The 12476-nt window shown below is 45.2% G+C and overlaps 1 protein-coding gene across 2 annotated transcripts in view; it reads left to right on the forward strand.

Annotated features, from left to right (window-relative positions):
- Positions 1-10032, forward strand: part of FA2H (fatty acid 2-hydroxylase) — a 28093-nt gene extending 18061 nt beyond the window's left edge. For both annotated transcript variants that reach the window (XM_063140958.1, XM_063140959.1), the window contains exons 4-6: positions 3532-3704; positions 7187-7439; positions 9571-10032. In XM_063140958.1, coding sequence (XP_062997028.1) covers positions 3532-3704; positions 7187-7439; positions 9571-9650 — 506 coding nt within the window. In that variant the 3' untranslated portion in view covers positions 9651-10032. The remainder of the gene's footprint in view (positions 1-3531; positions 3705-7186; positions 7440-9570) is intronic.
- The last annotated feature ends 2444 nt before the right edge of the window (positions 10033-12476 follow it).

Raw genomic sequence — 12476 nt, forward strand, 5'->3', positions numbered from 1 at the left:
TTATACTCCGCAATAGCCGAAGCTCTCTTGTACCCATTTCCCTTGAATTATCTCCATAGCGTAAAGCTGTTGTTGTTGTTGTTAGCTAAATCACACCCCGGAGGGTGGCACGCCTAAGATCCTTTGCATACCAGGAAAAGGGTTTAAGGGGGGAAATGTAAAAAATCATTAAAAAAATCAATGGATGACCCAATCTGATTCAAATTTGGTATGCTGAAAGCCCTCCTTAATATCTATTATTGTGGTGATTTTGATGTTTTTAACTTTAAAACTTACGCAGATGTAAGCATTTGTTTAATTTGAAGTTTATAAATCATCCTTCTGTGCTCCCGGTGGCTGCTCGGAGAAGGACAAGGAAGTATGTTAAAATTAGCCTTGGGATTGTGAGGGAGAAAGACGAGTCGCTTTTTCCGCGATTCTATTTTCGGCGCTTCTTTTAGGGAAGCAGCGCAATCACAGCAGGATACATCGGAGTACTTCACAATAAAAGCAGATTATAAAGTAGAAAACATCAGAGTCCTTTGCATGTAATTCACAGTGAATGTACAGTATAACACTGGTGTGATGAAGCTCTAGTGTTCCCCAAATAGGGATAATTTAAAAGGAAATGTGCTTGAGAAGAGTTTAGAATAGCTTCCCCCAACTTGCTAGCCGTAACCCCCAGCCAGCATTGTGGAAGTTGAAGTCCAACACATCTGGAAGGTGCCAGGTTCGCGGAGGCAGGTTCAGGACTTTTGAAGTCGATGCTGGTTGGTAGCTGATGCCCAGCCACAACTTACTGGCAGCCACATTTTGAATCTGTCAAAGTTTCTGGACTGTCTTCAAGGGCAGCCCAACGTAGAGAGCACCACAGTAATCCAGTCTGGATGTAACCAGTGCAAATGGAGCAAGGTCCACTTTCTCCAGATTGAGTTCCAATTGGCAGATTTGGGTGGGCGGGGGGGGGGTGATTTTCAGCAAGAAACTGGTATTGGGCCCAGACCCAGATCAGGGACAGATTCTGAATTGGGGCCCCATGGTTGCTTTTTCTTTAGAATAAAAATAGTAGTTCTTTATTTTATTCTCCCAACATTTTAACAATCTATAAATTTTAAATAACATGGTTTTAAATTTGTAATTTTGCATTGCTGCTGTTTTTATCTGGTTGAGCTTTTACATTGTATTTTATATTATGGTTTTATACTGTTGTTTTATATTTTGAATGGTTTTAATTTTTGTGAACCGCCCAGAGAGCTCCGGCTATTGGGCGGTATAGAAATGTAATAAATAAATAAATAAATAAATAGTTCAAGCACGCCTTTAAAAAAAAAGTATGAATAATGCAACAGGTGTGTGTGTGTGTGTGGATAAAAAGTAATAATATTTTATTTATTACATTCACAATCCAATAAGAATTTTAGTACAAAGAAACCCTGCCCGTAATATAGGATGATTCATCCCTTAGGCAGAACAATATCTGTTCTTCAAAAGATCAGGGCGCTGTCTATACGCACCCAAAGCTCTGTGGTGGATGCAAATCTGTGATGCCTCAGTTATATGATGCAGCCACCAATAAGCAGCTACTGCAAGTGTAGCCACCATTTCAGGGCATTTATCCAACTGAGCATTCAGCTGCTCAAATACCTACTTCCTGATAAATATAGGGAGATAAACCTAAATATTGGAATACCAAAGGTAAGTTGGACCAAAGACTCAGCATTAGAAACTTGAAAGGTGGAAGATATGAAAAGGCCACGTTGCATAAAGAAAAAGTTTGAAATGGCCTGTTGGGTAGAATTGGCTGAATTACCATGGCTGGTATAGATATGTAATAAATAAATCAAATCTATCTATCTATAGGGATGTTGTGGGAGTCCGAGAGGGGGTGGAGTCCAGCAGACTCCCACACACACACACACACACTGGGGGCCGCTGGAGCCTGGTTGCCAACCTGCTGCCCCTTGTTGGACCCATTTGCTGGGAACTCGCACAGCCCACGAGCACTCGGCGGCCACTTTCCCCTTAGTGAACCACCAGTTTGGGTAAAAAGGGTGGCTCTGGTTTCTCCATAAAAGTAAAGTTGTGTAAATGGCGGCTGTAAAGGGCCATTTATTAAACAATACCGATAATATTAATACCGTATATTAAACAATACCGATAATAAAGAAAGCTCAAGAGTGATTGTGTGAGAGAAAGGAAAGTGCGTATATGAATGGGTGAAAGGATTGGATGAAAGGTTTCAAAAAGGTTTTAAAATGTTTTAATTTGAAACAAAGCTTGTGAACTTTTAAAAATAAATTTTAATTATTTTGTTTTTAACTACCACAAAAATCCCACGTGTCTGTTTGGCATATATCACCTGAAGTTTATACATTTAGCACCCACTCTGACAATAATTCACCTCAGCACATATAATTCACAGCACATTATTTTATTATTATTATTTATTTATTTATTTATTTATTTATTTATATAGCACCATCAATGTACATGGTGCTGTACAGAGTAAAACAGTAAATAGCAAGACCCTGCCGCATAGGCTTACATTCTAATAAAATCATAATAAAACAATAAGGAGGGGAAGAGAATGCACCAAACAGGCACAGGGTAGAGTAAAACTAGCAGTATAAAGTCAGAACAAAATCAAGTTTTAAAAGCTTTAGGAAAAAGAAAAGTTTTTAGCTGAGCTTTAAAAGCTGCGATTGAACTTGTAGTTCTCAAATGTTCTGGAAGAGCGTTCCAGGCGTAAGGGGCAGCCGAAGAAAATGGATGAAGCCGAGCAAGGGAAGTAGAGACCCTTGGGCAGGTGAGAAACATGGCATCAGAGGAGCAAAGATTGAAATCCTTCTCCATTTAAACCCGTTTCTCCACATAGTTTGGAGGAAGGTGGTTTTTATCCCTCGCCTCAGGCGTATCAAGCGGTGGTGCTTGGCTTGAGCAGGGAGTAGCTGCGGCCGGGCCTGGTGTTCAAAGCCTGTGTCGTGGCAGGATCCCACCTCAAACATGGGCTTGGAAGGGGAGTTGAGGTGGAGGGTAGGCTTGCCAACAGCTATTGGAAACGACAGCTAAATGGAACCTCCGTGATTGGAGCCAGTCTAACAGCGAACCCCAGATGCTCAGGACAAAAGGGGAGGACCATTGCATTCCTAGCCTGCTTCTGCGCTTCCCAGAAGTAGTCTCTGGCTAGCCAGGGCTGGAACCAGAATGCTGGGCTCAGTGGACTCATGCTCTGTCCCTGCAGGGATTTTCTTACATTCTTATTTAATTTGATTTATTTGTTACATTGATATCCTGCCCATGGCAACATGCATGATCCCCCTCCTATGTTTTCCTCACGACAACCCTGTGAGGTAGGTTAGGCTCAGGGTCCATGACTTGCCCAAAGTCACCCAGTCAGCTCCATGGCTGAGTGGGGACGTGAACCTGGGTCTCTCCAGTCCCAGTCCAATACTCTAAGCACTGCACCACACTGGTTTATAGCAGCCCCTCTTCCTACAATGACTGAAGTTCAGAAGGCTTGTGGACAGTTCCCTTCTCCCCTTTGTTTTGCAGCTTATTCCATCCGTATTCACAAATACTGGTTCCCCCTGCTCTTCCTCATGGGAATGTGCATTTGGACCTTCCTGGAATATCTCATCCACCGCTTTGTGTTCCACCTGAAGCCACCGGCCAGCAGCTATTACCTAATCACCTTGCATTTCTTGATGCATGGCCAGCATCATAAGGTAAGAGGGTTACAGTGATCTGGCAGCCTTCAGATGGGTGTGGGAGGGTGTTTTGCAAGACAGGAGCTGAGAAAGAAACCTTTCCAGGAACAAAACTGGAGTAAACTAGGCTACCATGTACAATCAGATAGTGTTAGCCTTGCAAGGTGATGATTAGGTTTCCCTAATTCCCTGAATTGTTCCAGCAACAGGGAAGAAAAAGAGGAGTGCTGGGTGACACCTGTGTGCATTGGTAAAACCAGCACTGGATATCGGTTGCAGGTGCCTCCACCCTCAATATAAAAACGGTCAGAATAAAAACAATAAATGTTGCTGAAAAAATGGAGAATTCTATGCAGAGAATAATACAGTAGACCAGTTTTCCCTAACCTGGTGCTTTCCAGATGTGTTTAACTACAACTCCCATTATGCTCAGCCACCATGGCCATTGCCTATGCTGGCTGGAAATTATGGGACTTCCGGCCTAACACATCTGGAGTGTATATCACAGCGCAGTGATATACAGTGACAAAAGATTGCAATAAAGCACCCAAAATATACCACAAATATGACATGAATCTCCAGTATTCTCTCATCTTCACAAGCCTAGAGCTCTATCCCTTAAGCCTACTTGATCCTTCAACGTACACCAAAGAAAACCGTGGGTTCATCTATATGCATTTGCAAGGACTGCACATATTGTTTCATTACAGTAATTTACTTTCTTTGTCCTTTACTACTCATGGGTTGTGATTATGGAATTTAAAAGTTGTTTTGTTGCAGTTTTTGTTCACTATATATTGCACAAGCTGATATACCCAGCGTTGCTCAGGCCCCCTAAGGTAGACAGTATGTCTGCGAGGTAATCATCTGAAAGTAGTAGGCTGGTGATCGGCCTGTGAGTTAATGTTTAAACTAATTAAATTCATTTTCCCCCCCCACCCTCTCACCCTCATGACAACCCCGCAAGGTGCCTGTAGGTAGGCCATGAGGGAGTAAAAAATAGCCAAAGGCAAGGGTGGAACCAAGTAATCTTCAAAAATAATATTAGCAAAAGTTTTATTAAAGTGCCAGGTGCCTATGTGTTCCGAACACAGTTGCGTTCTTCCTCAGGGCTTTATCTAAAAAACAAAGAAGTCCTTTGTATCATAATATTTACTATTAGAGGCATTTTACAAGTATCTGTACCTTAAAAATTTATAATATCTAATTAGAAAAACTTTAAAACCATATGTATAACAAGACATACAAATTGCAATCAAAAAGGTGTAATACTTTGATACCGTTAGCTGAATGATGATGTATTACACCTTTTTGATTGAAATTTGAATGTCTTGTTATACATATGGTTATACGGCGGAAAGGACAAAGGGTGCGCACAGGTCAGGGAGGAAGTGAGTTCTGCCCAGACCTGCGCCCCCTTTGTCCTGCAGGTGTGATGGGTCCATTGGGGCCCCGGGAGGAGTGGATGTAGGGTCATCCATTGCCCTCCTGGGCCCATGCAAATTTTTGCCCCATCACTAGACATGATAGAGGTGTAAAAATTATGCATTGGTGTGGACAATTTGAATAGAGAGATATTTTTCTTCCTCTCTCAAAATACTAGAAATGAATGGGGTCATCCCATGAAGCTGGTTGGTAGGAGATTCAGGACACAGCTTATAGTTAAACTATGGAATTTGCTACCACAAGTTGTGTGAACCGCCCAGGGAGCTTCGGCTATTGGGCGGTATAAAAATGCAATAAATAAATAAAAATTAAAAATAAAGATAGTGATGGCCACCAATTTGGATGGCTTTAAATCGGATTAGACAAATTCCTGAAGGAGAAGGCTATCAATGGCTACTAGTCCTGATATACTACCTCCAATATCAGAGACAGTGAGCTTAAATACCAGTTGCTGGGGAACATGGGCAGGAGGGTGCTGCTGCACTGTGTCCTGCTTGCGGACACTAGTTAGTGTTTCACCCTCCCCCAAACACTGCAATTGGAGGAGAACACAGTCAGGGACAGCGCTGTGGCTATTCCTAATTGGTTAGCCACAGAAGTCAATATCAAAGCTACCCCCTCACCCCACTCAGCTTCTTCCAAATATGGAGATATTCAATTTACACACACACACACACACACAGAGCAGGATAATTCCAGAGACTTTAGAAGCTCCGATTGGGCACATCTCCACTCTGATATTAATCAGTGGGTTTGGAAGCAGCCAATCTCTGCTCCAGAAGATCAAATCCTCCGCGGTTACCAGATAATTCTGGGGTGGAGCGCACACCCCTGGTGTATGCCCTAGCTTAGTAGCCACTTGACACTAAGAGCTTCTTTACATTTTTTTTAAAAATCCCACTGCCTTACCAGGGTTTTCCTCTTTCTTTTGGAGATTATGATTGGCACTATTACCCTCCCTAGGTTGTGTTTTTCCTTACCCATGGGAGGGTGGGGGGAAGATAGAGGGGTCTTGTATTTCACACACAAACACACACACACACAATTGGGAACGTTGCTCAGAGCAGGAGGGGGGATTTTGACCTGAAAAATAGTTTGCAAGGGAAGAGTTATGCACCCCAGTCCTTCTGCAATGTTCCTTCAGTCAAACTCATAGACTCCCCCACCCCCGGCGTTACATTTCAGTAAAGACAAAAACCACAGTGGATGTGTGGGGAGGAGGATGTTAAACCTCTAGGCTATGAGGGGTCCCCATCTAGCCCCTGACCTCACGTCCTATCAGAGAGTGGAATAAAAGGATTTCCCCTCCTCATAGAATCATAGAATAGTAGAGTTGGAAGGGGCCTCTAAGGTCATCAGAACCAAACCCCTGCTCAGTGCAGGAATCCACCTTGAAGCGTATCTAAAAGATGACTGTCCAGCTGCCTCTTGAAGGCCTCTAGTGTGGGAGAGCCCACAACCTCCCTAGGTAACTGGTTCCATTGTAGTACTGCTCTAACAGTCAGGAAGTTTTTCCTGATGCCCAGCCGGAATCTGGCTTCCTGTAACTTGAGCCCATTATTCCGTGTCCTGCACTCTGAGAGGATCGAGAAGAGATCCTGGCCCCTCCTCTGTGAGGCAACCTTTCAAGTACTTGAAGAGTGCTGTCATGTCTCCCCTCAGCCTTCTCTTCTCCAAGCTAAACCTGCCCAGTTCTTTCAGTCTCTCCTCATAGGGCTTTGCTTCATTCTCATTGCCCTCCTCTGAACCCCCTCCTCCCTCCCACACAGCAAATGAGGCTGTATTGTCACCTCCATTGTGGGAGGAAGCAAGCTTCTGATGGCCTCATGACTGTACTGGAGGAGGAGAGGGAAGAGAAGTGCTTGAAGAGAAGTTCACTGCAGCTCTTTCCTGTCACAGTTAGCCATGGTTTATCAAGAGGTGCACACACAGCCTAATCGTAGGTCTTCCGCATCATGAGTAGTCGGGACCTGTAATATGGCTTGTTTCCCAGCAGCATCAGTCTTGGTTGAACTGCTGGTCACTCATTCTTCCCCCTTGTTATTCCCTTTCAGTCTCCATTTGATGACTCCCGCCTGGTTTTTCCACCTGTACCAGCAGGGCTGATCATCCTTGCAATCTATGTTATCACCAAGCCGTTGTTCCCAAACGCATTTGGGCTCTCCTTATTCACAGGGGGGCTCTTTGGCTACGTTGTCTATGACATGACACACTATTACTTGCATTACGGGTCACCAGAGAAAGGCACCTACCTGTACAAACTGAAGGCCTATCACGTAAAGCACCATTTTGAACACCAGAAAGCAGGTAAGGTGTGGCTCTTGCCTCCTGGGCAGCCGTTGGAGGATGCTGGCTTTGGGTTGGCTCAGGCTCCGTAGTTCTCCTTGATTCTTCCTAAAGCACCATGATATTCAGGCACCAAACATCTTGGCCTTTTGAGTAGACCAGGGATGTTGAATTGCTTTTGGCCCGAGAGCTGAATTCCGTTTCAGAGAAGCTCTGAGGGACCACAGTCCAGTGGTGGGAGGGGCCAAAGGCAGAAAAGACCCCAAATACCAGCATGAACCATAGGAGAGGCATTGGGGTGGGGGAGCTGGACAAAAGCTGGCAAGCCACCAAATGATCAGCAGTCAGGAGAAAGCGGGAAGGGGGCGTAGCTATTTGGGGAACTTTCAAAGGCCATATCTGGGACCCCAGGTGGGGACTGCAGTTCTGCACCTTGGTAGCAGATACTCCATGCTGGAGCCTGAGGATGTTTTTGCCGAGCGATAACTGCCATTGCTACTTCAGGGCTTCAGTCCAGCCTTGTGGGAGTCTATATGGTACACACCTGACAAAAAATCAGTGGGGTGTGAAGGCAGCTTGGGGTGGTGCAGACCAACTCCAACTGAATTCCTACTGTGAGTCTGAGAATTGTCACAGTGGAACAAGGCGCCTATTTGTGCCAGGAACACTCCCTTGGCTAGGAATGTTGGAGGAATCCGCCTGGGAGGGTGAACGTCACCAAGCTGGCTCAAATCAATACAGATTGAGTCAGGCAAGATTGTCAGGTGGCTTTTTTTCCTCTTTACGTAGACATTTATGCAAATTACTAGCGCAATTTGTGTAATTTTGTGAACCGCCCAGAGAGCTTCGGCTATTGGGTTGTATAAAAATGTAATAATAAATAAATAAATCCGCCTGGGAGGGTGAACGTCACCAAGCTGGCTGAAATCAATACAGATTGAGTCAGGCAAGATTGTCAGGTGGCTTTTTCCCCTCTTTACATAGACATTTATGCAAATTACTAGCGCAATTTGTGTAATTTTGTGAACTGCCCAGAGAGCTTCGGCTATTGGGTTGTATAAAAATGTAATAATAAATAAATAAATAAATAATTTGCACAGAATTTGGCTAAATTTTGCACAAATTACAGCCATAATATGCTTAATTTGCACAAATTGCACCTGTGTTTTACACAGATTGCTGGCACAACTTGTGCAAATTAAGCTAATTATGGCCACAACGTCCATTTAAGACAATTATTATTAATTATTATTAATTAATTATTAGATTGTAAGCCTATGCGGCAGGGTCTTGCTATTTACTGTTTTACTCTGTACAGCACCATGTACACTGATGGTGCTATATAAATAAATAATAATAATAATAATAATAATAATAATAATAATAATAATAATAATAATAAGACAAGACAAGAAAAACAAACAAGACGTGTTCCCGGATTTCAGGGAAAAGCCTGTGGCTTGGCTCGCAAATGCAAACCAGGCTTTGGGGCTTTGGGGGACTCCGGTGAGCCTAAAAAGGCCAGATTTCCCCACGGCAGCCATCCCTACCCGTGACTACTTATCTTTCAGAGTCAGACAAAACTGGAGAACATCCAAAATCACACGGCAAAAAAGGAGAGATAAAGTAAAAAATAATAAAAGTTTTATTCCTGGGAGTAGGCCACTGAGATGGACCAGAAATATACAGTAAAGGGCCAAAACGTGTTGGGCTATTCCGAGAAATGAAACTTCAATATTTTTTTATGTGCTGGGACTTTGTTTCTCCTTTTCACCGTACTTACTTTTCAAATCAGCACCCAGTTACTGTTCTCGACTTTGTTGCTGATCGTTAGACTTCCCCGCTCTGTCCAGGGGAGGCTTACTGTGTTGTCCGAACCCCAGCATGGTGGCTTGTTACCATGGTTTACAAGCCATCCTTGTAGAGGAAGCTCTGAGAGTCACGACTGGGCTCTTAAGGATATATCAGCACCAGGCAACAGAGGTAACATCTGGGTTTGAGCTGATGTTAAGTAAAGCAGGGTGTGGCCCTTCTTCTTATCTCCCAGGATGGCTTAAGTGCCAAATCTGGCTGACAAAAGGCTAAAGAGTCCTGACTTACTCTGCATCTCTCTCTCTCTCTCCCCCCCCCCCCTCCGCCATTTCAATTTCAGGCTTTGGTATTACCAGCACATTCTGGGACTATCCGTTTCAGACCCTCATCCCAGAGGAAACCTTTGAGAACGACAACTAGCTGCACCAGCTATTCTGCTGCCTGGTCATTTTGGCTTCTGAAGCTGCTTTTGTAGCCTTCTCCTGTCGTCGGTAGACTTCGCAGAACTGGAACACTGGGGTGGGGGCGTTTGGAAGGAAGCCTGGGGCTGTTCTTTAGTTGTGCTGCTTTTTCAGGCATAGGTACTCTGTGCAAGTTGTCCTCTGGGAGGCAACGTGGCTTTAAGAAGCTAATAAAGTGGAGAGAGCAGGGTGGTACCCTTGGTGTCATGGTCAGGATGAGAGTCCAAGGGGGAAATTCTGCCCAGCACTCCAAGAGCCAAGCATCACTCTGTAAGTATTTTGTTTCAGAGCCCACCAGACAGCTGTCTTGGAAGAATTGTATCCCCTGATGTAAAGTGGCACACGCCTTTAGTGTTCCTAGCATCTAGCATTATATTTAAGGGTTGGGTGAACAAAGGATAGCTCTGTAGGGCCCCTCCTGGGTAAACGCTGGGTAATGACCCACACACAGCTTGGCAAGTTGCCCGCTTGGCTGTCTTCTCCGGGGAGTGGCTAGGGGGAAGGGGTCGATTCTGCTGTGTTTAAAGTCATCACAAGGGATCCAAGAGGTCATCACATGTGGCTACCTGCCCAAAGACAGAGGACCCTACAGCCAAGGGTCCCTAGTCGGTACCTGCCCCCTTTACTTGTGCTAGTTCTTCTCAACCCAGAGAAGGGGGTGAAGGTGGAGGCATAGGACAGCATAGGCACCCAGCCCATTTCCCACTTCCAGTTCAGGGACTGACTTTGGTGGGTTACAGGTTGCAGCTGGTGAAAGCAGAGGTGGGATGGTCAAAAGCAAACCCAGAGGGAGAAAGTGTATCCTGAGATCTAAACAGGCCAAACAGCGTGTGGGGGGAACCCTTGCAAAAAATAGCAATATGACACAACGTATATTATTGTAGGATTTTACAAATGCAACCTTCTACTTAGTCAAAAAAACCCAAAATGTCAGAAGGCCGTATTAGGTGAACTGGGGGGATCTACACTACTGCTTTAAAGCGCTTTATAACAGTTTTGACAACTGTTTAGGCCCAGGACACACTGCATATATGGGTTTCAAAATGATTTCAAAGTGCTTTAAAGCGCTTTAAAAGCAGTAGTGTAGATCCCCCCCGATTCAATTCTGCTTCATGTGTTCCATTTCCCCCCCACAATCTATTAATTCGAAAACCTTGTCCTGCTATTAGCTGTATTTCGAATCCAATTATGTGCCTTACTTCTCCTAATTGATGGGATGCCAGACTTTTACCTGCTTCAGCATGTACCTTAATCATGATGTCTGAGAAATCATTAGTGGTCCATAGGTATGACACACAAAGAGCAAGACTACTGTTGAGGGTAGAGATAATTACAGACCCTAATTGCAAGTGGAGCAAGCAGCAATTGTTTTTGAATCATTGCACAATATGTCATTTTTGCATCTGCTGTGTCTTGTAAAGCGTGGGGGGCTCTTCTTCGCAAAGGCAGAGACAGAACTTCCATCCCGTGCTCTGCCTCTTAACCACTGTTTGGGGAGGAGGGTTAGTTGGCCTCTACTTGTGTTCCCAGACCCTCCTTGGTTCACAAGAGACGCCTTGTCCCGCCACCACAGTCCAGGAAGATGTGATGACTCTACAGGAACATCCCCCCAAAGCCCCACTTGCTGTGATGCAGTCAGCACCTTGCAGACTAGCCCTGATTTAATCCTGCTCCATGCAAGGGGAGCCTGGATGAAGCTTCCTGCACTGAGCTCTAATGGCATGTCCTGTTCCTTTGTCATATTGCCAGTGATTCAAGGAGCCAGAGGGCTGTGACCTCACAAGACTGGAGTATGGCGGTTAGCTTGAGAGAGCAGAGTTAGCAGGGTTCTAGCAGACCCCCTCCTGGACTGGGAGGTTCTCCTTCATCTGCCCCTCAGTCAAAGTAATGAAGAAAGGTCACCGGTGCCTCCTGGCTCCTTTGGAAGAGGCAACGTCCACAGCTTTCTCTGCTATGTTCTTTGGCACTTTTGATTCTGCTGCTGAAGTTGGCTTCCCTCCCTTGGAAAGCCAAACAAATGATGCCACGTGGCACATGGCTTTCCCATGTTCTATGCCACTGATAAACGGGTAGCGTGATGGTAGCTACCTGGAAGATGAAGTGCCCGTCTTTGCCTCTGTTTCTTCCTCTTTTCTCTGGGGCTGCAATCGCATGTACCGAGGCCGCATGGGGTTCTTCAGAAGCAACTGCCTTACTTCTGAACTGTTCGCACACTTCAGAAAGGAGGCAGGAGGGAGGAGTGTCACAGTTTTGGGGAGGGATGGTCCCCTCCATTCCCACCACACTCTGAAAATGCCCCCCCCCATGCTAAAACTAGGGTTGAAAAAGTTTTCCATTGGGGCCAGGGGGAGCCTTCTTTCAAGCTGAATGTAGCAGGGTGTGGGATTAATGCATGGAACATCTGTTATCTCTGATCTCTTCCAAGATTGCCAATTACAGATTTGGGTCTGGGGGCAGAGGAGAAGGCTGGGGTGGGTTGACAGGGAAGAGAAGGTGGAGGTGGGGCAAGCTGGCGGGCCTGTGTCAGGTGGCTGCGGCATGCTGGGAGTTGTAGCCCAGCATACCTGAAGGGCAGCAGGTTGGGGAAGTCTGCTCTAATGCCTATCACGACATCTCCCAAAGACTCCTGGGAATTGTCCTTTGGAGAGGAGGCTGTGAACTCTCTGCCAGAGGCCCCAGCACAAGCCGCCCCCACCCCAGATTACAATTCTCTGGGGAGAGGGAATGTCAAATTGGTACAGGTCTACGGTGTAGAGATTCACAACAGTGATACAGTGCAAACCAA

The sequence above is a fragment of the Elgaria multicarinata genome, chromosome 14 (assembly GCF_023053635.1).
Source record: "Elgaria multicarinata webbii isolate HBS135686 ecotype San Diego chromosome 14, rElgMul1.1.pri, whole genome shotgun sequence".
Classification (NCBI taxonomy): domain Eukaryota; kingdom Metazoa; phylum Chordata; class Lepidosauria; order Squamata; family Anguidae; genus Elgaria; species Elgaria multicarinata.